Raw genomic sequence first — 26,458 nt, 5'->3', positions numbered from 1 at the left:
TAAATTTACTTTCTCCAACATTGGTGTGTCCGGTCCACGGCGTCATCCTTACTTGTGGGAATATCTCTTCCCCCAACAGGAAATGGCAAAGAGTCCCAGCAAAGCTGGCCATATAGTCCCTCCTAGGCTCCGCCCACCCCAGTCATTCTCTTTGCCGTTGCACAGGCAACATCTCCACGGAGATGGTTAAGAGTATGTGGTGTTTTTTTTTCCCACATATTCAGTAATAAAGTGTGCTCTGTTTAAAATTTAAAGAGACAGTAACGGTTTTGTTTTAAAACGGTTTTTGTGCTTTATTGACAAGTTTAAGCCTGTTTAACATGTCTGTGCCTTCAGATAAGCTATGTTCTATATGTATTAAAGTCAATGTGTCTCCCCCTTCAAAATTGTGTGATAATTGTGCCATAGCGTCTAAAAAATGTAAGGACAATACTGTCACAGATAATGAAGTTGCCCAAGATGATTCATCAGATGAAGGGAGTAGACATGGTTCTACATCATCTCCTTCTGTGTCTATACCAGTTTTGCCCACGCAGGAGGCCCCTAGTACTTCTAGCGCGCCAATGCTGATTACCATGCAACAATTGATGGCTGTAATGGATAACTCCATAGCTAATATTTTATCCAAAATGCCTGCATATCAGAGAAAGCGCGATTGCTCTGTTTTAAACACTGAAGAGCAGGAGGGCGCTGATGATAATTGTTCTGTCATACCCTCACACCAATCTGAAGGGGCCATGAGGGAGGTTTTGTCAGATGGGGAAATTTCAGATTCAGAAAAAATTTCTCAACAGGCTGAACCTGATGTTGTGACATTTAAATTAGAACATCTCCGCGCACTGCTTAAGGAGGTGTTATCTACTCTGGATGATTGTGACAACTTGGTCATTCCAGAAAAATTATGTAAGATGGACAAGTTCCTAGAGGTTCCGGTGCACCCCAACGCTTTTCCTATACCCAAGCGGGTGGCGGACATAGTGAATAAGGAGTGGGAGAAGCCCGGCATACCTTTTGTCCCCCCTCCTATATTTAAGAAATTATTTCCTATGGTCGACCCCAAAAAGGACTTATGGCAGACAGTCCCTAAGGTCGAGGGGGCAGTTTCTACTCTAAACAAGTGCACTACTATTCCTATCGAGGATAGTTGTGCTTTCAAAGATCCTATGGATAAAAAATTGGAGGGTTTGCTTAAAAAGATTTTTGTACAGCAAGGTTACCTTCTACAACCCATTTCGTGCATTGTTTCTGTCACTATAGCAGCGTGGTTCTGGTTCGAGGAACTAGAAAAGTCGCTCAGTAGAGAGACTCCATATGAGGAGGTTATGGACAGAGTTCACGCACTTAAGTTGGCTAACTCTTTTATTTTAGATGCCGCTTTGCAATTAGCTAGATTAGCGGCGAAAAATTCAGGGTTTGCAATTGTGGCGCGCAGAGCGCTTTGGCTAAAGTCTTGGTAAGCGGATGTATCATCCAAGACAAAATTGCTTAACATCCCCTTCAAGGGTAAAACTCTCTTTGGACCAGAATTGAAAGAGATTATCTCAGACATCACTGGGGGAAAGGGCCACGCCCTCCCACAAGATAGGCCTTTCAAGGCCAAGAATAAGTCTAATTTTCGTTCCTTTCGTAATTTCAGGAACGGACCGGCCTCTAATTCTGCATCCTCTAAGCAAGAGGGTAATGCCTCACAGTCCAAACCAGCCTGGAAACCGATGCAAGGCTGGAACAAGGGTAAGCAGACCAAGAAGCCTGCTACCGCTAACAAAACAGCATGAAGGAGTAGCCCCCGATCCGGGACCGGATCTAGTGGGGGGCAGACTCTCTCTCTTTGCTCAGGCTTGGGCAAGAGATGTTCAGGATCCCTGGACGCTAGAAATAGTTTCTCAGGGTTATCTTCTGGAATTCAAGGAACTACCCCCAAGGGGAAGGTTCCACATGTCTCACTTATCCTCAAACCAAATAAAGAGACAGGCGTTCTTACATTGTGTAGAAGACCTGTTAAAGATGGGAGTGATACACCCAGTTCCAATGACGGAACAAGGAATGGGATTTTACTCAAATCTGTTCGTAGTTCCCAAAAAAGAGGGAACCTTCAGACCAATTCTGGATTTAAAGATCCTAAACAAATTTCTCAGGGTACCATCGTTCAAAATGGAAACCATTCAAACGATTCTACCCAATATCCAGGAAGGTCAATTTATGACTACCGTGGATCTAAAGGATGTGTACCTACATATTCCTATCCACAAAGAACATCATCAGTTCCTACGGTTCGCCTTTCTGGACAAACATTACCAGTTTGTGGCCCTCCCATTCGGATTAGCCACTGCTCCAAGGATTTTCACAAAGGTACTCGGGTCCCTTCTAGCGGTTCTAAGACCGAGGGGCATTGCAGTAGTACCATACTTGGACGACATTCTAATACAAGCGTCGTCCCTTTCAAAAGCAAAGGCTCATACAGACATCGTTCTGGCCTTTCTCAGATCTCACGGATGGAAGGTGAACATAGAAAAAAGTTCTCTGTCTCCGTCAACAAGAGTTCCCTTCTTGGGAACAATAATAGATTCCTTAGAAATGAGGATTTTTCTGACAGATGTCAGAAAGTCAAAACTTCTAAGCTTAAGAGTGAGAAAGAGGGCGCCACATAGCGTGATACTTTTGATACAGGTTCAGAAGGCAAGGAATTCTAAAAAGGCTTACCGAACAGCTCGGCACCGTTCTGTGACCGGTGCTATCAGGCAGACTAACACTCTCAGTGGTTAGCACACTGGGTGGCCTCGGATAAGATGCAGGCAGGTGGATCTCAGCGTTGTTGGATTAGCACACTGGGTGGCCTCGGATGTGGTGCAGACAGGTGGATCTCAGCGTTGCTTAATTAAAGCAAATCAGCGTCTCTGCAACATATGCACTGCAGCCTCCAATGGGTTTTAGACATGAAATACCTCTCCAAGGCATCCCTTGTTTTTATGCCTGAGGAAAAGACCATTGGTCTAGAAACGCGTAGCAAAAACCTGGATTGATTAAATATTTTAACTTTATTATACGGAAGTTGTCGCTCACAATCATTTACCTTACCTGGAGAGGTATTTTATGTCTAAAACCCATTGGAGGCTGCAGTGCATATGTTGCAGAGACGCTGATTTGCTTTAATTAAGCAACGCTGAGATCCACCTGTCTGCACCACATCCGAGGCCACCCAGTGTGCTAATCCAACAACGCTGAGATCCACCTGCCTGCATCTCATCCGAGGCCACCCAGTGTGCTAACCACTGAGAGTGTTAGTCTGCCTGATAGCACCGGTCACAGAACGGTGCCGAGCTGTTCGGTAAGCCTTTTTAGAATTCCTTGCCTTCTGAACCTGTATCAACAGTATCACGCTATGTGGCGCCCTCTTTCTCACTCTTAATTTTCAGAAATCTTCACGCCGAAGACCAGAGGAGCTTTGCCGCCGACATCTTTTTGTCTTATACTGGTATTGACTTTCTGCCCTATTTCACGGGAGCCATATTGTTTGTGTATAATTTCACATTTTACATTCACCCAGCGCACCCCGCTTTAGGTTCCCCTAGGGGTTCCTTTTTTGACTTTTAAAACTTCTAAGCGCTTGTCAAGTTCTTCATTCTGTTCCACGTCCTTCCATAGCTCAGTGCATGGAAGTAGTAGGGTTGATAGATGAATTCGCGCAAAAGGAACTATGTCCATTGCTGCAACCAAGACCATTACAACTGTGCATGCTGAAACAGTGGAATGGGGACTATACAGACTTGTCTCCAGTGATTCAAGTAGATCAGAAGACCAGAGATTCACTCCGTTGGTGGCTAACCCTGGGCCACCTATCCCAGGGAATGAGCTTCCGCAGACCAGAGTGGGTCATTGTCTCGACCGACGCCAGTCTAGTGGGCTGGGGCGCGGTCTGGGAATTCCTGAAAGCTCAGGGACTATGGTCTCGGGAAGAGTCTCTTCTCCCGATAAACATTCTGGAACTAAGAGCAATATTCAATGCTCTCAGGGCTTGGCCTCAGCTTGCAAAGGCCAGATTCATAAGATTCCAATCAGACAACATGACGACTGTTGCGTATATCAATCATCAGGAGGGAACAAGGAGTTCCCTAGCGATGAAAGAAGTGACCAAAATAATACAATGGGCGGAGGATCACTCCTGCCATCTATCTGCGATCCACATCCCAGGTGTGGAAAACTGGGAAGCGGATTATCTGAGTCGTCAGACATTCCATCCGGGGGAGTGGGAACTCCACCCGGAGATCTTTGCCCAGTTGACTCAATTATGGGGCATTCCAGACATGGATCTGATGGCGTCTCGTCAGAACTTCAAGGTTCCTTGCTACGGGTCCAGATCCAGGGATCCCAAGGCGACTCTAGTGGATGCACTAGTAGCACCTTGGACCTTCAACCTAGCTTATGTGTTTCCACCGTTTCCTCTCATTCCCAGGCTGGTAGCCAGGATCAAACAGGAGAGGGCCTCGGTGATCTTGATAGCTCCTGCGTGGCCACGCAGGACTTGGTATGCAGACCAGGTGAATATGTCATCGGTTCCACCATGGAAGCTACCTTTGAGACAGGACCTTCTTGTTCAGGGTCCATTCGAACATCCAAATCTGGTCTCCCTCCAGCTGACGGCTTGGAGATTGAACGCTTGATTCTATCAAAGCGTGGGTTTTCAGATTCTGTGATAGATACTCTGGTTCAGGCCAGAAAACCGGTAACTAGAAAGATTTACCATAAAATATGGAAAAGATATATCTGCTGGTGTGAATCCAAGGGATTCCCATGGAATAAGATAAAAATTCCTAAGATTCTTTCCTTTCTGCAAGAAGGTTTGGATAAAGGATTATCTGCGAGTTCTCTAAAGGGACAGATTTCTGCTTTATCTGTCTTACTACACAAAAGACTGGCAGCTGTGCCAGATGTTCAAGCATTTGTTCAGGCTCTGGTTAGGATCAAGCCTGTTTACAGACCTTTGACTCCTCCCTGGTGTTTAAATCTAGTTCTTTCAGTTCTTCAAGGGGTTCCGTTTGAACCTCTACATTCCATAGATATTATCTTGGAAAGTTTTGTTTTTGGTTGCTATTTCTTCTGCTAGAAGAGTTTCTGAGTTATCTGCTCTGCAGTGTTCTCCGCCCTATCTGGTGTTCCATGCAGATAAGGTTGTTTTGCGTACTAAGCCTGGTTTTCTTCCAAAGGTTGTTTCTAACAAAAATATTAACCAGGAGATAGTTGTACCTTCTTTTTGTCCGAATCCAGTTTCAAAGAAGGAACGTTTGTTACACAATTTGGACGTAGTCCGTGCTCTAAAATTCTATTTAGAAGCTACAAAAGATTTCAGACGAACATCTTCTCTGTTTGTCGTCTCTTCTGGTAAAAGGAGAGGTCAAAAAGCGACTTCTATCTCTCTTTCCTTTTGGCTTAAAAGCAGCCTCCTGAAAGAATCACAGCTCACTCCACTAGGGCTGTGGCTTCCACATGGGCCTTCAAGAACGAGGCTTCTGTTGATCAGATATGTAAGGCAGCGACTTGGTCTTCACTGCACACTTTTGCCAAATTTTACAAATTTGATACTTTTGCTTCTTCGGAGGCTATTTTTGGGAGAGAGGTTTTGCAAGCCGTGGTGCCTTCCGTTTAGGTAACCTGATTTGCTCCCTCCCTTCATCCGTGTCCTAAAGCTTTGGTATTGGTTCCCACAAGTAAGGATGACGCCGTGGACCGGACACACCAATGTTGGAGAAAACAGAATTTATGCTTACCTGATAAATTACTTTCTCCAACGGTGTGTCCGGTCCATGGCCCTCCCTGGTTTTTTAATCAGGTCTGATGAATTATTTTCTCTAACTACAGTCACCACGGTACCATATGGTTTCTCCTATTTTTTCCTCCTGTCCGTCGGTCGAATGACTGGGGTGGGCGGAGCCTAGGAGGGACTATATGGCCAGCTTTGCTGGGACTCTTTGCCATTTCCTGTTGGGGAAGAGATATTCCCACAAGTAAGGATGACGCCGTGGACCGGACACACCGTTGGAGAAAGTAATTTATCAGGTAAGCATAAATTCTGTTTTTTATAAATCAGACTTAGCATTTTTGGAAAATATCTTTTTAATATATCATATATATTTTTTACATATTGAAGAGCAGCACAGAAGTAATTATTCCTTAATTCAAACTTTGTTGGACCACATTTATCATCTGTTCACCTTCCCCAAAACATCATAATTTAGTATTTTATATTTATAGTTTATTATAAATAATTGAAATTCAGAAAATAACATTAGTTTTTGGCCCCATGAACCATATTGCAATTTATACAGAAAATTTAATAGGTATAAAAAAATCTAAACATAGAAATATTAGATACATTTTAAAATTACACGATATTCTGATTACCCATAGTAGTGACTTAAAACCCATTTTCTTCTTAAATGGAAAGAGTCCACAGCTGCATTCATTACTTTTGGGAAATAAGAACCTGGCCACCAGGAGGAGGCAAAGACACCCCAGCCAACGGCTTAAATACTCCTCCCACTCCCCTCGTCATTCATTGCCTTTCGTCCCAGGAGGTTGGCAGTGAAGTGTCAGAATTTTTTAATTTTTGTATTATGTCTCTTATTGAGGGTAGTACTCTTCGGCATGGGACAGGAGTTTTAAGTAATCCTGTCCGTCTCTCAGTGAGTGCTTAGAGTCCGGAGATGCAGGAAGAGTCTTTCTGCGAAACCATCCCGACTCATATTAACAGCTCCTCAAGCAATCGGCGTTGTCGAACTTCGCTCCGCTGCCTGCTTTCTTCTCTCAATTCCATGGCAGAGGTGATGCTACTATTCGTCACACTTGAAAGGCTGTGTTCCTGTTCCACGGCGTAGATTCCGGTAAGATCGTTTCATTTTACTTTATCGTCAATGTACTGTAATGTGAATGTTTTCCCGAGAGGTTACACACCTTTGTGGGTCTAACTATATGACATAAGGGTCTCAGTGAGTCTCTGTAAGTATCTTGGAATCGAGGGTTAATATCTCCTGAGGGGGCTTATTGAACAGGGGGGTTTATAATCATGTTTGTTATGTGATTTAACCTGCTTATGTGGGATGTTTATGGGCTCGTTTTTGGAACTTTGCAGCCTTTTGGTTGGGAGCGCTTTTTTGGACTGTTCGGTTCACCTTGTGTTCGGGCGTGGTTCCGTTCCGTTCCCCATTCCTGACCATATGGCGAAGGAGATATTCTAGTCCGCAGGGGTCTGGTCATAGGAGGTGGTGAGTGCCCCACCATTGTGGGTGTCAGCTGCTGTTTTTGTTTTCATACTTTAGTACATATCGATATTTCCTCTATCCAGTTATGGAGGATTCTGATGCTGAGACTGTGCTCGTTTCAGATTCAGTTATGGAGGATTTTGATACCGAGACTTTTTTGATTTCAGATTCAAATTCTGTGTCCGGTGACGAATCCGTTTTTTCTTCTGTTAAGTGTGATCAGTCCACGGGTCATCATTACTTCTGGGATATTACTCCTCCCCAACAGGAAGTGCAAGAGGATTCACCCAGCAGAGCTGCATATAGCTCCTCCCCTCTACGTCACTCCCAGTCATTCTCTTGCACCCAACGAACCTTTCAAAGGGCAGACCTTATTCGGGCCCGGGTTGAAAGAGATTATCGCTCACATTACAGGAGGTAAAGGCCATGCCCTGCCTCAGGACAAAGCCAAAGCCAAGACTAGACAGTCTAATTTTCGTTCCTTTCGTAATTTCAAAGCAGGAGCAGCATCAACTTCCTCTGCACCAAAACAGGAAGGAGCTGTTGCTCGCTACAGACAAGGCTGGAAACCTAACCAGTCCTGGAACAAGGGCAAGCAGACTAGGAAACCTGCTGCTGCCCCTAAAACAGCATGAATTGAGGGCCCCCGATCCGGGATCGGATCTAGTGGGGGGCAGACTTTCTCTCTTCGCCCAGGCTTGGGCAAGAGATGTTCAGGATCCCTGGGCGCTAGAGATAATATCTCAGGGATACCTACTGGACTTCAAATACTCTCCTCCAAGAGAGAGATTTCATCTGTCAAGATTGTCAACAATCCAGACAAAGAAAGAGGCGTTTCTACGCTGCGTACAAGAGCTCTTGTTAATGGGAGTAATCCATCCAGTTCCACGATCGGAACAGGGACAGGGGTTTTACTCAAATCTGTTTGTGGTTCCCAAAAAAGAGGGAACTTTCAGACCAATCCTGGACTTAAAGATCCTAAACAAATTCCTAAGAGTTCCATCGTTCAAGATGGAGACTATTCGGACAATTTTACCTATGATCCAAGAGGGTCAGTACATGACCACTGTAGATTTAAAAGATGCTTACCTTCACATACCGATTCACAAAGATCATTATCGGTACCTAAGGTTTGCCTTCCTAGACAGGCATTACCAGTTTGTGGCTCTTCCATTCGGATTAGCTACAGCTCCAAGAATCTTCACAAAGGTTCTGGGTGCTCTTCTGGCGGTACTAAGACCGCGGGGAATCTCGGTAGCTCCATACCTAGACGACATTCTGATACAAGCTTCAAGCTTTCAAACTGCCAAGTCTCATACAGAGTTAGTGCTGGCATTTCTAAGGTCACATGGATGGAAGGTGAACGAAAAGAAAAGTTCACTCGTTCCACTCACAAGAGTTCCCTTCCTGGGGACTCTTATAGATTCTGTAGAAATGAAGATTTACCTGACAGAGGACAGGCTAACAAGACTTCAAAGTGCTTGCCGCACCCTTCATTCCATTCAACACCCGTCAGTGGCTCAATGCATGGAGGTAATTGGCTTAATGGTAGCGGCAATGGACATAGTACCCTTTGCACGCTTACACCTCAGACCACTGCAACTGTGCATGCTAAGTCAGTGGAATGGGGATTACTCAGACTTATCCCCTTCTCTGAATCTGGATCAAGAGACCAGAAATTCTCTTCTATGGTGGCTTTCTCGGCCACATCTGTCCAGGGGGATGCCATTCAGCAGACCAGACTGGACAATTGTAACAACAGACGCCAGCCTTCTAGGTTGGGGTGCCGTCTGGAATTCTCTGAAGGCTCAGGGACAATGGAGTCAAGAGGAGAGTCTCCTGCCAATAAACATTCTGGAATTGAGAGCAGTTCTCAATGCCCTCCTGGCTTGGCCCCAGTTGACAACTCGGGGGTTCATCAGGTTTCAGTCGGACAACATCACGACTGTAGCTTACATCAACCATCAGGGAGGGACAAGAAGCTCCCTAGCTATGATGGAAGTATCAAAGATAATTCGCTGGGCAGAGTCTCACTCTTGCCACCTGTCAGCAATCCACATCCCGGGAGTGGAGAACTGGGAGGCGGATTTCTTAAGTCGTCAGACTTTTCATCCGGGGGAGTGGGAACTTCATCCGGAGGTCTTTGCCCAAATACTCCGACGTTGGGGCAAACCAGAGATAGATCTCATGGCGTCTCGACAGAACGCCAAGCTTCCTAGTTACGGGTCCAGATCCAGGGATCCAGGAGCAGTCCTGATAGATGCTCTGACAGCACCTTGGGACTTCAGGATGGCTTACGTGTTTCCACCCTTCCCGTTGCTTCCTCGATTGATTGCCAGAATCAAACAAGAGAGAGCATCAGTGATTCTAATAGCACCTGCGTGGCCACGCAGGACTTGGTATGCAGACCTGGTGGACATGTCATCCTGTCCACCTTGGTCTCTACCTCTGAAACAGGACCTTCTGATACAGGGTCCCTTCAAACATCAAAATCTAACTTCTCTGAAGCTGACTGCTTGGAAATTGAACGCTTGATTTTATCAAGACGTGGGTTTTCTGAGTCAGTTATTGATACCTTAATACAGGCTAGGAAACCTGTTACCAGAAAGATTTACCATAAGATATGGCGTAAATACCTATATTGGTGTGAATCCAAAGGTTACTCTTGGAGTAAGGTTAGGATTCCTAGGATATTGTCTTTTCTACAAGAAGGTTTAGAAAAGGGTTTATCTGCTAGTTCATTAAAGGGACAGATCTCAGCTCTGTCCATTCTGTTACACAAACGTCTGTCAGAAGTTCCTGACGTCCAGGCTTTTTGTCAGGCTTTGGCCAGGATTAAGCCTGTGTTTAAAACTGTTGCTCCACCATGGAGTTTAAACCTTGTTCTTAATGTTTTACAGGGCGTTCCGTTTGAACCCCTTCATTCCATTGATATAAAGTTGTTATCTTGGAAAGTTCTATTTTTAATGGCTATTTCCTCGGCTCGAAGAGTCTCTGAATTATCAGCCTTACATTGTGATTCTCCTTATTTGATTTTTCATTCGGATAAGGTAGTCCTGCGTACTAAACCTGGGTTCTTACCTAAGGCAGTTACTAACAGGAATATCAATCAAGAGATTGTTGTTCCTTCTTTATGCCCAAATCCTTCTTCAAAGAAGGAACGTCTACTGCACAACCTGGATGTAGTCCGTGCTCTAAAATTTTACTTACAGGCAACTAAGGAATTTCGACAAACGTCTTCTCTGTTTGTCATTTACTCTGGGCAGAGGAGAGGTCAAAAAGCTTCCGCTACCTCTCTTTCTTTTTGGCTTCGTAGCATAATTCGTTTAGCTTATGAGACTGCTGGACAGCAGCCTCCTGAAAGAATTACAGCTCATTCTACTAGAGCTGTGGCTTCCACTTGGGCCTTCAAGAATGAGGCCTCTGTTGAACAGATTTGCAAGGCTGCAACTTGGTCTTCGCTTCATACTTTTTTCCAAATTTTACAAATTTGACACTTTTGCTTCATCGGAGGCTATTTTTGGGAGAAAGGTTCTTCAGGCAGTGGTTCCTTCTGTATAAAGAGCCTGCCTATCCCTCCCGTCATCCGTGTACTTTTGCTTTGGTATTGGTATCCCAGAAGTAATGATGACCCGTGGACTGATCACACTTAACAGAAGAAAACATAATTTATGCTTACCTGATAAATTCCTTTCTTCTGTAGTGTGATCAGTCCACGGCCCGCCCTGTTTTTAAGGCAGTTAAATATTTTTTAATTTATACTCCAGTCACCACTTCACCCTTGGCTTTTCCTTTCTCGTTGGTCCTTGGTCGAATGACTGGGAGTGACGTAGAGGGGAGGAGCTATATGCAGCTCTGCTGGGTGAATCCTCTTGCACTTCCTGTTGGGGAGGAGTAATATCCCAGAAGTAATGATGACCCGTGGACTGATCACACTACAGAAGAAAGGAATTTATCAGGTAAGCATAAATTATGTTGTTCCATATGCCATTTTAGAGCACTTTGTTCCTCAGGCTGGGGGAATTAAGGGACTGCTGAACCATCCGCCTCTGGGGAGTTCCCTACCAATTCATACTTCTACACATGCTGGTAACCCAGTTTCTGATTCCTGCATTTGTCCCGGGCCTTCCGCCTTGGGGAGGGCCTCTACAGTTCCCCGCTGTTGTAACTGTCCCTGAGTGTTGTGCCTTTTGTTACAGGATTGCGCGACTTCGCGTATTGCTCAGACATGTTTTTCAGTTATTGAATGACCCTATCGTTACCAGATACAGGGATTTTCAGTCTGCTAATTCGAATGATGCACCTCATTAGACGTTTGGAGATGAGGTAATCTACCGGTTGCATTCCCCTGGTCAGCTTGCCAGTGTTCCTGTGGATTCCCTGCTCTGTAGGCGACTGGGTTGGCTGTGCCTCTGCTTGGCAAGCTACTTGTAGAGGGGGTCCTTTTCTAGGACATCTTTGTTGGGAATTTATCTTCCCGTTAGACGGTGGCTTCGGGCCTTGAGGAGTTGTTGCCCTTCCGGCATCATCCCTTTTCTCTTGTTAAGTGTATTCAGTCCACGGGTCATCCATTACTTATGGGATTATATCTCCTTCCCAACAGGAAGTTGCAAGAGGATCACCCAAGCAGAGCTGCTATATAGCTCCTCCCCTCACATGTCATATCCAGTCATTCTCTTGCAACTCAACTAGATAGGACGTTGTGAGAGGTCTGTGGTGTTTTTTATACTTAGTTTATGTCTTCAATCAAAAGTTTGTTATTTTAAATGGCACCGGAGTGTGCTGTTTGTTCTCAGGCAGTATTTGGAAGAAGAATCTGCCTGCGTTTTCTATGATCTTAGCAGAAGTAACTAAGATCCACTGGCTGTTCTCGCACATTCTGAGGAGTGGGGTAACTTTCAGAAAGGGAATAGCATGTGGGGAATCCTGCAAACAAGGTATGTGCAGTAAATTATTTTTCTAAGGAATGGAATTGACTTAGAAAATACTGCTGATACCGATGTAATGTAAGTACAGCCTTAAATGCAGCAGCGACTGGTATCAGGCTGATGAATGTATGTACAATAAGTAATTTTCTAAGGAATGGAATTTGACTAAGAAAATACTGTTAATACTGAAGTATTGTATAAGCCTTAACTGCAGTAGAAGCGACTGGTAGCAGGCTTATTAATAACACTACCTAACTTTTAAAGTGTATGTTTAAAACGTTTACTGGCATGTTATTCGTTTTTTTGTGAGGTACTTTGGTGATAAATCTTTTGGGGCATGATTTTCCACATGGCTGTTTATTTCTACATAGAAACGGTTAACTGAGGTTTCCCACTGTTGTAATAGGAGTGGGAGGAGCCTATTTTAGCGCTTTTTTTGCGCAGTAAAAATTCAGTTTCAGTCTTCCTGCTTCTTCCTCCTTGATCCAGGACGTCTCTAGAGAGCTCAGGGGTCTTCAAAAGTCATTTTGAGGGAGATAATCAGTCACAGCAGACCTGTGACAGTGTGTATGACTGTGATAAAAACGTTAATTGTTAAATTGATTATCCGTTTTTGGGTATTAAGGGGTTAATCATCCATTTGCTAGTGGGTGCAATACTTTGCTAACTTAATACATTTACTGTGAAAATTTGGTTGCTATAACTGATTTGGTTCATTGTTATTTCAACTGTGACAATTTTTTTGTGCTTCTTAAAGGCGCAGTAGCGTTTTTTATATTGCTTGTAAATTTATTTGAAAGGATTTTCCAAGCTTGCTAGTCTCATTGCGAGTCTGTTTAAACATGTCTGACACAGATGAATCTGTTTGTTCACTATGTTTGAAGGCCAATGTGGAGCCCCACAGAAATATGTGTACTAAATGTATTGATGTCACTTTGCATAAAAGTCAATCTATCTGTAAAGAAATTATCACCAGACAACGAGGGGGAAGTTATGCCGACTAACTCTCCTCACGTGTCAGTACCTTTGCCTCCCGCTCAGGAGGCGCTTGATATTGTGGCGCCAAGTGCATCAGAGAGGCCCATACAAATCACTTTGCAAGACATGGCTGCTGTTATGACAGAGGTATTATCTAAATTGCCTGAATTAAGAGGCAAGCGCGATAGCTCTGGGTTAAGGACAGAGCGCGCTGATGATATGAGAGCCATGTCTGATACTGCGTCACAATTTGCAGAACATGAGGACGGAGAGCTTCATTCTGTGGGTGACGGATCTGATCCAGGGAGACCGGATTCAGAGATTTCTAATTTTAAATTTAAGCTTGAGAACCTCCGCGTATTGCTAGGGGAGGTATTAGCTGCTCTGAATGATTGTAACACGGTTGCAATTCCAGAGAAAGTATGTAGGTTGGATAGATACTTTGCGGTACCGGTGTGTACTGACGTTTTTCCTATACCTAAAAGGCTTACAGAAATTAATAGCAAGGAGTGGGATAGACCCGGTGTGCCCTTTTCCCCACCTCCGATATTTAGAAAAATGTTCCCAATAGACGCCACCACACGAGACTTATGGCAGACGGTCCCTAAGGTGGAGGGAGCAGTTTCTACTTTAGCTAAACGTACCACTATCCCGGTGGAGGATAGTTGTGCTTTTTCGGATCCAATGGATAAAAAATTAGGTTACCTTAAGAAAATGTTTGTTCAACAAGGTTTTATCTTATAGCCCCTTGCATGCATTGCGCCTGTCACTGCTGCTGCGGCGGCATTCTGGTTTGAGTCTCTGGAAGAGGTCATTCGCACAGCTCCATTGGATGAGATTATGGCCAAGCTTAAAGCACTTAAGCTAGCTAATGCATTTGTTTCTGATGCCGTTGTACATTTAACCAAACTAACGGCTAAGAACTCCGGATTCGCCATCCAGGCGCGCAGAGCGCTATGGCTTAAATCCTGGTCAGCTGACGTGACTTCTAAATCTAAATTGCTTAATATTCCTTTCAAAGGGCAGACCTTATTCGGGCCCGGCTTGAAAGAAATTATTGCTGACATTACTGGAGGTAAGGGTCATACTCTTCCTCAGGACAGGGCCAAATCAAAGGCCAAACAGTCTAATTTTCGTGCCTTTCGTAACTTCAAGGCAAGAGCAGCATCAACTTCCTCCACTCCAAAACAGGAAGGACCTGTTGCTCGTTACAGACAGGGCTAGAAATCCAACCAGCCCTGGAACAAGGGAAGCAGGCCAGAAAGCCTACTTCTGCCCCTAAGACAGCATGAAGAGAGGGCCCCCTATCCGGAAACGGATCTAGTGGGGGGCAGACTTTCTCTCTTCGCCCAGGCTTGGGCAAGAGATGTCCAGGATCCCTGGGCGTTGGAGATCATATCTCAGGGATATCTTCTGGACTTCAAAGCATCTCCTCCACAAGGGAGATTTCATCTTTCAAGGTTATCAGCAAACCAAATAAAGAAAGAGGCATTTCTACGCTGTGTGCAAGACCTCTTAGTAATGGGGGTGATCCACCCAGTTCCGCGGACGGAACAGGGGCAAGGGTTTTACTCAAATCTGTTTGTGGTTCCCAAGAAAGAGGGAACCTTCTGACCAATCTTGGATCTAAAGATCTTAAACAAATTCCTCATTCAAAATGGAAATTATTCGAACCATCCTACCCATGATCCAAGAGGGTCAATACATGACCACGGTAGACTTAAAGGATGCCTACCTTCATATACCGATTCACAAAGATCATTATCGGTACCTAAGATTTGCCTTTCTAGACAGGCATTACCAGTTTGTAGCTCTTCCCTTCGGATTGGCTACGGCCCCGAGAATCTTTACAAAGGTTCTGGGCTCACTTCTGGCGGTTCTAAGACCGCGAGGCATAGCGGTGGCTCCGTATCTAGACGACATCCTGATACAGGCGTCAAGCTTTCAAATGGCCAAGTCTCATACAGAGATAGTTCTGACATTTCTGAGGTCGCATGGGTGGAAAGTGAACGTGGAAAAGAGTTCTCTATCACCACTCACAAGAGTCTCCTTTCTAGGGACTCTTATAGATTCTGTAGAGATGAAAATTTACCTGACGGAGTCCAGGTTATCAAAGCTTCTAAATGCTTGCCGTGTCCTTCATTCCATTCCACGCCCGTCAGTGGCTCAGTGCATGGAAGTAATCGGCTTAATGGTAGCGGCAATGGACATAGTGCCATTTGCGCGCCTGCATCTCAGACCGCTGCAATTATGCATGCTAAATCAGTGGAATGGGGATTACTCAGATTTGTCCCCTCTGCTAAGTCTGGACCAAGAGACCAGAGATTCTCTTCTCTGGTGGCTTTCTCGGGTCCATCTGTCCAAGGGTATGACCTTTCGCAGGCCAGATTGGACGATTGTAACAACAGATGCCAGCCTTCTAGGTTGGGGCGCAGTCTGGAACTCCCTGAAGGCTCAGGGATTATGGACTCAGGAGGAGAAACTCCTCCCAATAAATATTCTGGAGTTGAAAGCAATACTCAATGCTCTTCTAGCTTGGCCTCAGTTAGCAACACTGAGGTTCATCAGATTTCAGTCGGACAACATCACGACTGTGGCTTACATCAACCATCAAGGGGGAACCAGGAGTTCCCTAGCGATGTTGGAAGTCTCAAAGATAATTCGCTGGGCAGAGTCTCACTCTTGCCACCTGTCAGCGATCTACATCCCAGGCGTGGAGAACTGGGAGGCGGATTTTCTAAGTCGCCAGACTTTTCATCCGGGGGAGTGGGAACTTCATCCGGAGGTCTTCGCTCAACTGATTCATCGTTGGGGCAAACCAGATCTGGATCTCATGGCGTCTCGCCAGAACGCCAAGCTTCCTTGTTACGGATCCAGGTCCAGGGACCCGGGAGCGGTACTGATAGATGCTCTGACAGCCCCTTGGGTCTTCAACATGGCTTATGTGTTTCCACCATTTCCGATGCTTCCTCGACTGATTGCCAAGATCAAACAGGAGAGAGCATCGGTGATTCTGATAGCGCCTGCGTGGCCACGCAGGACCTGGTATGCAGACCTAGTGGACATGTCGTCCTGTCCACCATGGTCTCTGCCTCTGAGGCAGCACCTTCTAATTCAGGGTCCTTTCAACCATCCAAATCTAATTTCTCTGAGGCTGACTGCATGGAGATTGAACGCTTGATTCTATCAAAGCGTGGCTTCTCGGAGTCGGTTATTGATACCTTAATACAGGCTCGGAAACCTGTTACCAGAAAAATTTACCATAAGATATGGCCTAAATATTTATATTGGTGCGAATCCAAGAGTTACTCATGGAGTAAGGTTAGGATTCCTAGGATATTGTCTTTTCTACAAGAAGGTTTAGAAAAGGGCTTATCTGCTAGTTCGTTAAAGGGACAGATTTCTGCTCTGTCTATTCTTCTACACAAACGTCTGGCAGAAGTTCCAGACGTTCAGGCTTTTTGTCAGGCTTTGGCTAGGATTAAGCCTGTGTTTAAGACTGTTGCTCCGCCGTGGAGCTTAAACTTAGTTCTTAAAGTTCTTCAAGGTGTTCCGTTTGAACCCCTTCATTCCATTAATATTAAGCTGTTATCTTGGAAAGTTCTGTTTTTGATGGCTATTTCCTCGGTTCGAAGAGTCTCTGAGTTATCTGCCTTACATTGTGATTCTCCTTATCTGATTTTTAATTCAGACAAGGTAGTTCTGCGTACTAAACCTGGGTTCTTACCTAAGGTAGTTTCTAACAGGAATATCAATCAAGAGATTGTTGTTCCATCATTGTGTCCTAACCCTTCTTCAAAGAAGGAACGACTTTTGCATAATCTGGACGTAGTCCGTGCCCTGAAGTTCTATTTGCAGGCAACTAAAGATTTTCGTCAAACTTCTTCCCTGTTTGTCGTTTACTTTGGACAGAGGAGAGGTCAAAAAGCTTCGGCTACCTCTCTCTCCTTTTGGCTTCGTAGCATAATACGTTTAGCCTATGAGACTGCTGGACAGCAGCCTCCTGAAAGAATTACAGCTCATTCCACTAGAGCTGTGGCTTCCACCTGGGCCTTTAAGAATGAGGCCTCTGTTGAACAGATTTGCAAGGCTGCAACTTGGTCTTCACTTCACACTTTTTCAAAATTTTACAAATTTGACACTTTTGCTTCTTCGGAGGCTGTTTTTGGGAGAGAGGTTCTACAGGCAGTGGTTCCTTCTGTTTAAAGTTCCTGCCTTGTCCCTCCCATCATCCGTGTACTTTAGCTTTGGTATTGGTATCCCATAAGTAATGGATGACCCGTGGACTGAATACACTTAACAAGAGAAAACATAATTTATGCTTACCTGATAAATTTATTTCTCTTGTTGTGTATTCAGTTCACGGCCCGCCCTGTCTTTTAAGGCAGATCTAAATTTTAATTAAAACTTCAGTCACCACTGCACCCTATGGTTTCTCCTTTCTTGTCTTGTTTCGGTCGAATGACTGGATATGACATGTGAGGGGAGGAGCTATATAGCAGCTCTGCTTGGGTGATCCTCTTGCAACTTCCTGTTGGGAAGGAGATATAATCCCATAAGTAATGGATGACCCGTGGACTGAATAAACTACAAGAGAAATAAATTTATCAGGTAAGCATAAATTATGTTTTCTTTAGGGGATATTCTCCTCCCTATGGAGATGTCCTTGCTTGGGGCTTCTCCTGGATGGGAGCCGAAAAGGTGGGATTGGTTCCCCCTGGGGTCTTGCTGGCTCCAAGTCAGACTTGTTGGGCCTTTATTTGATAGATCCTTAGGTCTATGGCCTTGTTATCTGTTTTTAGAGTCGGGTTGTACTTGTACTCTGTGGGGATGGCTGTGCTATCCTTACACTCATTCCTGTACCTGTTTTGGGATTCTTTGTTCTCCTGTTTTGGATCCCTGAGGCTGGGTTGGTCCAGCTTGGTGTGGGTCTGCAGGTCAGGATGGCCGAGCGGTCTAAGGCGCTGCGTTTGGGTCGCAGTCTCCTCTGGATGTGTGAGCTTGTTGGGTCTATCCTGTTAGCTCAGTCTGCTAAGGCATAGATTTTCTTTTCAACCTGCTCCATTGGTTTCAGAAGAGAGTTTACTCTTCCTTAGGGTTCTGAGGGTATACCGTCCTTCTCGGGGGGCCTCGATTGAGGTTTTGTGTTTCTCTTTTTAGGGACCTGTGTGTAGGTCCGGCGACTTAGGTTTCCGGTGGTTGCTTTTGCGGTCTGTTTCTTGCTTGACTGCTTTTTCTTCTTTGCAAGTAACCCTCTATGTTGTCCTGTTATGGACTCTGTGTTCTCAACCTTGGGGTTTTTCCCCTGGGTGTATTACACACTTTTTCTAGGTCGAATGCCTTGGTATGCTAGGGTCAGACATTGGGAGGACTTTGCCTCTTCAGTTGCATTCCGTGCTTGCAGGATATTGGAAAAACATCTGTTCTGTCTCTATGCCCGGTCTTCTCCCGGGTTTCGCTTAGTATAGGCGTGGTCTCCTTTCTCTGTTTGGGTCCCTTTAGGTTTCTGTGAGCTGGGCTCACTCTTGGAGGTGTTCTTTTTTGTGTTAGGGGACCTTTCGGTTTCCTCGGTTTTCCTTTGCCTTGTCCCCTTCATTAGTGGGGGTGAGCGGTGCTGGACAGTCTGTTGGGCGACTGTGTCTCCTGGAGGACTGTTGGCTCAGTCAAGTCCGTTTGCGGTCACTAGTTTGACTTCTGGACTTACTGCGAGTCAGTGTCATTGGGATTTTTCTTCTTAAATTTTTTTGCTGAATAGAGGTTCAGGCCTGGTGCCGTCAGTATGGGCTGCCTATTGTACCCTCCCGTCTTGGCATTCAGTGTCCTCTATAGCTTGGGTATTGTTTTCCCAAAAGTAATGAATGCAGCTGTGGACTCTTTCCATTTAAGAAGAGCAACATAAATTATGCTTACCTGATAATTTCCTTTTCTTCTGATTGAAAGAGTCCACAGCTCTCCACCTGTAATTTTATGTGGGGTGTCCTTATATTCTTCTGGCACCTTTCACCCTGATATTTCTTCTACAGTTCCTTGTTCCTCGGCAGAGTGACTGGGGGATGAGGGGAGTGGGATGAGTATTTAAGCCTTTGGCTGGGGTGTCTTTGCCTCCTCCTTGTGGTCAGGTTCTTAATTCCTAAAAGTAATGAATGCAGCTGTGGACTTTTTCCAACGGAAGAAAAGGAAATTATCAGGTAAGCATAATTTATGTTTTTGAAAATTTATGCTCCTACCATTGTTCAAACTCACTCAGCATAGCAAAACATATTAAAAACAAAACCGAAAACAGAAAATGGCTGTACAAAAAATAATCCTATATAAAATTTATCAAAATATCATGTTTTTACATTCTCCTAATGCTCACATTTATTTAGATTCTTAAACTTTTTTATTCTGTTTTATTTAGTTCAGAGAAACATGGGTCTGAGATCTCTAACATCAGCAACACAACAAAATAAGGCTAGCGCCTACTGCCAGGTTATCGTTATTACTATGACAATCGCTTCCTAGCTATAAGGATATGGAAACCCTTATTTGAACCATGGGACCTTGCTCTTCCAAATGAGGGTTCTTGTGGAATATTTATATGGTGAAAAATTGCCAGAAACCACAAAATAGAGCCAATGCTGTGAGGTATTTGTCATTGTTATGGCAATTATCTGTCCGGGTGACAAACACAAGACCACTCATTTAAAAGAGCAGGATTGCTGGTTTCAAATAAGGGGGGGTATTAAGTTTGTCAGTGTATTGTGGGGGGCAAATTAGGGCATATGCCCCCCCTTGATGTAGTTTCATATCCCTATAGTTCTGTCAGGTGATCACTGTTCGTCAGCTGATAGCCACATGGACATGTGACCCTTTCTTTGAAAGAGCGGCCTCCTTTTCCACTGTAGTGCTTTTTTGTGGTGTACTAGGGCCCCTTTTATTGCCAAAAGCAAGAAAATAGCCACCTAGACCATAGGGGATTTTACATTTCTATGGCAATCACCTGCTATCTAAAGGGACATGAGATGCCTCTTTTGAAAAAAATGGATGAACTTTCCTTTCATGTAAGGGGTATTGTGTGCTTATGTGTTGTATGCTGTTTTTAGGGCTCCACCGTCCCCATACAGTAAATACATTAGATAGGTGATTGCTAATCTTATGGCAACTACTTACTAATGACAGTGGTGTAAGACTCCCCATCGGAAATAGGAGGTTCTTCTCTGTGTTCTATGGGGGGATCGTTTCTCTAAAAGTGCCCCCTCCCCCTCAACAAACACTGTACAGGGGTCTCCTTGCAGCATTACCATGGTGATCATCTGAAATTTGGTGGGGAATGTGACCCCTTTTTTTAAAAGAAGGCAATTCCCTCTTTCACAAGGGGTCACATACTGTAAGATGCAAGTGATCGCTCTTAAAGTGGCAATAACTTGCAGATGCACTTAAAGGTTCTGTTTCCCTGAGGAGGAGAGTTTCTCTAACAGAGCCCCTATGTCCCACTTGTTTATGCTAAAGGAGCAAGTGACCCCTCATATGAATGGGCAGGCACCGTCTTTTAAATGAGGGGTCACCTTTTCCTCCAACACAAAAAGGGGGCAAGTTTGGGGAGTTGTTTGAGCCACCTTGCTCCTCAGGTTAAACTTCACTTTTAAGCACACATTATTGCTAATTTAAGGGTGATGATCTGCATCTTAGACTCCTCTCTTTCAAGTGAGGGATCTCTCGTGCCTGTAAAATGATGGTGATCACTGAGAAAAGGAAATGACATAAAAAAGCAGGTTCATTTCAAGAATTTTCTAATTGCAGATTTTATGTCCATTTTAAAATATAATATTGCGAGACTGCTAAAATTAAGTGCTGAGGGGGCCTTGCAAAAGTGTACATCAGGAAATCTACCAGGTATTTAGTAGGATTCTTAAAAAAAACAGTTTAAATTTTTCCAAATTTGTGTTTGTCCCTGATATTTTATGATGATCTCTACCAAGGTTCAAATATGGATCTCTATGGGATCTTTTACTCACAGAGAAAAGTAAAAAAGACTTTAATGCTAAAAACGCCTCTGGTGTATAACAAAGGTTAATTATAACTTAAAAATGGTTTGGAGGTTAGGAATAAGGAAAGTAAAAGGGTGTGTTTTTGTAGAAGAGAGCAGAATAATAACACATCTGTTGCACAAGCAATCCTCACTGCTGCTATTCCTTCCATGTGTTTTACTGTAATGTAAGTGCATATTAAAGTGAATGTCAATTTTGATGCTAAAGTGCCCGGTTTTTAAAATTTCGATTAAAAACAGGGGCACTTTAATTCATCAAAATTTACATTTCACTCCTGTTGAGAAAAAAAACGTACCTTTTAATCTTCCCAGCAGCTCCAGCTTCCTCCGGTCGTTGCAAGCCATTTCTGATGTCAGAAATGATGGATAGGTCAACCTCCAATCATGGCTTCCCCCCGGGGGAATCAGTGTCTGATTCAACGCCGTGATTGGAAGAAGCCGGATTCCTCATTTTAGACCCAGGAAGGGGCTTTCCAACGGGCGGAGGAAGCTGGAGCCGATGTGAAGATTAAAAGGTAAGTTTTTTTTCTCAACAGGAGTGAAATGTAAATTTTGATGAATTAAAGTGCCCCTGTTTTTAATCAAATTTTTAAAAACCGGGCACTTTAGCATCAAAATTGACATTCACTTTAACATCTTTCTGTGTTTGTTTTTTTTTTTCTTTACAGGTTCCCTGGTGTTAGTCTTAAAGGGAAGAAATACAAACCACTCTTCCAGTATTTTGTAAAGGTTGGTTCTGTTTGTTTTTACATCAAAAGTAGTCATTTTACTTATCGGTACATTAAAGGGACAAAACACATGAAACATTTATCATGCTTGTGGAAAAGCACTATTTAAACATGATAAATATTTTTCCCATTACAGAAGCTGTTTATTTTGCAACTAACAGGAAGTTCATATTTGTGTAATGCTGGTCTGTGGGATAGCAGCTCACTGGCTGATAAGAAAACCCCTCATACCTCTATTGGTGGAGAGAGAATATATATATATTTATATTTATAACAGTGTTAACTCGTCCCAGGTCAGAACTGCTCACCTCCTTTCGGCCGCAGGTACACTCACTGTAAGCTGCCTATATCCTTAACATTTAATTGCTGCTCCAGTAAGGTTCTAATGCTGTGCAAAACCTGCGTATACCCTGCGTCGGATATATACCTAAAGCGGATTTAAAGTCACCCACATGACCAATATGACGCATTTCGCCTCTCCCGGCTACACACACACACACACACACACACACACACACCGATTTTCGGAACACAACAAATATAAATTAACTTAATGTCCCTTCAGGAATGTTTAAAAGCATTGATCCCAGAAGACTAAGGCCTGCCTCTTTATATAATACTTTTTATTCCATGAATATGAGTGATCTTAAAAAAAAATTGTTGAATGACCTCTAAAGAAAAATATGATCAAATAGTAATTGTCCTGATGAATATATCTTTATTTGTTTGTCCATTTGTCAGATAATATAGTTGTGAATGCAATTTTTTTTCCTTCAAATAGGCTGCAGGGAAAGGAGCATTTACAGTTGTGACCGACAACTACGTTAAGTCGGAAGAGGGTACTGGGGTAGTACACCAAGCCCCTTACTTTGGAGCTGTAAGTATTAAAAAGAAAAAGTTTAAAATGAAAGGGACATAATACTCATATGCTAATGCAGTATAGCTGTAAAAAGCTGACCGGAAAATATCAACTGAGCATCTCTATATGTAAAAAAGGAAGATATTTTACCTCACAATTTCTTCAGCTCACCAAAGTAAGTGCTCTGTAAACCGTTATAATTCAGCTGCTGTCCAGTTGCAAGTCGATAAAACAATAGCCAATCAGCATCTGCAGTGCTCAGGTCATGCATTGCTTTGGTTTGATCTCATGAGATTTCACTGAAATCTTGTGAGATTTCATAGTAAACCTCCTAAAACTGAATGGGAAAATATCATGACTGTATAGAAAAGAGAACAAAAGTTGCGCTACCACAGCTTAAAGGGACGTTCAAATAAAAATTAAACTTTCATGATTCAGATAGAGCAGCAATTTTAAATGACTTTCCAATTTACTTTCATTACCAAAATGTGGTAAATATGTAGGCATTTGTGATTGACTGATGGCTGTCACGTGATACAGGGTAAGTGGAAATAGACATAACTGAAATTTGTCCGAAAAAAAATCTACTACTCATATGAAGTTCAGACTAAGTGCTATTGCATTGTCTTTTTATCATGCATGTGTTTTTTATGCATATCTGCTGTATTTACTGATACTTTATTATATAGACTGAGAATAGATATTTGCATAATTTATTATATCGAATAAAGTGTATTATGACAATAAAATGTACAATTTCATAAAAACATTCTGATCACATAAGTAATCAACAATCAATAAAAAGTCTTCAAGATAGTTGCATTAAATGAAAGTCCCATAACAAATCCTTTGGTATAAGATCCAAACTAGGTAGTTGTTGGCGTTGATGCTCTTTCAATAATATACAAATGCACAGAGACAATGTGTCACACTTTTACTTACACCGTAAGTCTCCTATGCGCATCTTGGTAAAACTTCCATTGCGGTCCATACACACAACTCGTAACCGTTACGCTTAGGTGCCTATTTGATGATTTCCATCTGGTTCTCGTGTTTTGTGTAATGATCGCAACAGAAGTTTTACTAAGATGCACATAGGAGACATGGTAAATTAAGAGTGTGACACATTGTCTAAGTGCATTTGTATATTATTGCAAGAGTGTTATTTTATATGTTGCAGCGCATCAACGCCACTCCATTGACTACCTAGGTTAGATCTAATACCAAAGGATTTGTTGTGGGACTTTCATTTAATGCAAATATCTTAAATAAGGACTTTTTATTGATTGTGGATTACTTACGTGATCTAAATGTTTTGAAATGTTTCATTTTTATTGTCATAATACATTTTATGTGTCTGTATATGTGTGTGTCTGTATATGTGTGTGTCTGTATGTGTGCGTGTGTGTGTGTATATGTATGTATATATATATATATATATATATATATATATGTATGTATATATATATATATATATAATTATATATATATAAAATACAACACACATAAAGTCCAGTACTCACTCACAAGCTCTCAGCTAGGATTAAAAAAGCAAAACTGGAAGAGTTAGTTACCGCATTTGGCCAAATGGGACAAGCTCAGGCACCACATCAAGGTCTCTTCCAAGTGCCTGAGTCCCTAATACAGCCACACAACTGCAGCCATGCACACAAATGCAAGCTAATAATCAAACAAACTGGGAACAGGTCAGAGTTCAGACTTATGTAATCACCCTGGGGATAAGCAAAAAAACCAGGAAAAAGGAATGTACATCCAGACTGGACCGGGTACACATCCCATGACTCATAAACAGGTCCAGCTTTGGTTGCTATCGCACTCGCATAAAGCTCCACTATCTACAGAGTCACAGGCAGTTAACCCCGGGCCTGCCAGGGTGCAAGTCCTTTAGGGAGAATTACAAAAACAGACAATACAATACACATAAAGTTCAGTACTCACTCACAAGCTCTCAGCTAGGATTAAAAAGCAAAACTGGAAGAGATATATATATATATATATATATATATATATATATATATATATATATATATATATATATATATATATATATATATATATATATATATATATATATATATATATATATATATATATATATATATATATATACACATATACACATACATACAGTGGGGCAAAAAAGTATTTAGTCAGCCACCAATTGTGCAAGTTCTCCCACTTAAGAAGATGAGAGAGGCCTGTAATTTTCATCATAGGTATACTTTAACTATGAGAGACAAAATGTGGAAACAAATCCAGACAATCGCATTATCTGATTTGGAAAGAATTTGCATATTGTGGTGGAAAATAATTATTTGGTCACCTACAAACAAGCACGATTTCTGGCTCTCACATACATGTATCTTCTTCTTTAAGAGGCTCCTCTGTCCTCCACTCATTACCTGTATTAATGGCACCTGTTTGAACTTGTTATCAGTATAAAAGACACATGTCCACAACCTCAAACAGTCACACTCCAAACTCCACTATGGTGAAGACCAAAGAGCTGTCGAAGGACACCAGAAACAAAATTGTAGACCTGCACCAGGCTGGGAAGACTGATTCTGCAATAGGCAAGCAGCTTGGTGTAAAGAAATAAACTGTGGGAGCAATAATTAGAAAATGGAAGACATACAAGACCACTGATAATCTCCCTTGATCTGGGGCTCCACGTAAGATCTCACCCCGTGGGGTCAAAATGATCACAAGAACGGTGAGCAAACATCCCAGAACCACACGGGGGACCTAGTGAATGACCTGCAGAGAGCTCGGACCAACGTAACAAAGGCAACCATTAGTAACACACTACGCCGCCAGGGACTCAGATCCTGCAGTGCCAGACGTGTCCCCCTGCTTGTCCGGGCCCGTCTGAAGTATGCTAGAGAGCATTTGGATGATCCAGAAGTGGATTGGGAGAATGTCATATGGTCAGATGAAACCAAAGTAGAACTGTTTGGTAGAAACACAACTTGTCGTGTTTGGAGGAGAGAGAACACCATACCTACTGTGATGCATGGGGGTGACAACATCATGCTTTGGGGCTGTTTCTCTGCAAAGGGAACAGGACGACTGATCCGTGTACATGAAAGAATGAATGGGGCCATGTATCGTGAGATTTTGAGTGCAAACCTCCTTGCATCAGCAGGGGCATTGAAGATGAAACGTGGCTTTCAGCATGACAATGATCCCAAACACACTGCCTGGGCAGTGAAGGAGTGGCTTCGTAAGAAGCATTTCAAGGTCCTGGAGTGGCCTAGCCAGTCTCCAGATCTTAACCCCATAGAAAACCTTTGGAGGGAATTGAAAGTCCATGTTGCCCAGCGACAGCCCCAAAACATCACTGCTCTAGAGGAGATCTGCATGCAGGAATGGGCCAACATACCAGCAACAGTGTGTGACAACCTTGTGAAGACTTATAGAAAACGTTTGACCTCTCTCATTGTCAACAAAGGATATATAACAAAGTATTGAGATGAACTTTTGATATTGACCAAATAATTATTTTCCACCATAATTTGCAAATAAATTCTTTCCAAATCAGACAATGTGATTGTCTGGATTTGTTTCCACATTTTGTCTCTCATAGTTGAGGTATACCTATGATGAAAATTACAGGCCTCTCTCATCTTCTTAAGTGGGAGAACTTGCACAATTGGTGGCTG

The 26,458-nt window shown here is 43.1% G+C and overlaps 1 protein-coding gene across 1 annotated transcript in view; it reads left to right on the top strand.

Annotated features, from left to right (window-relative positions):
- Window positions 1-26,458, top strand: part of IARS1 (isoleucyl-tRNA synthetase 1) — a 299,311-nt gene that overhangs the window by 68,323 nt on the left and 204,530 nt on the right. The window contains exons 9-10 of the mRNA XM_053721177.1: window positions 21,857-21,917; window positions 22,698-22,793. Of these exons, the coding sequence (XP_053577152.1) occupies window positions 21,857-21,917; window positions 22,698-22,793 (157 nt within the window). The remainder of the gene's footprint in view (window positions 1-21,856; window positions 21,918-22,697; window positions 22,794-26,458) is intronic.

Source organism: Bombina bombina, chromosome 7 (assembly GCF_027579735.1).
Source record: "Bombina bombina isolate aBomBom1 chromosome 7, aBomBom1.pri, whole genome shotgun sequence".
NCBI lineage: Eukaryota > Metazoa > Chordata > Amphibia > Anura > Bombinatoridae > Bombina > Bombina bombina.
This window is presented reverse-complemented; position numbering and strand designations above follow the sequence as displayed.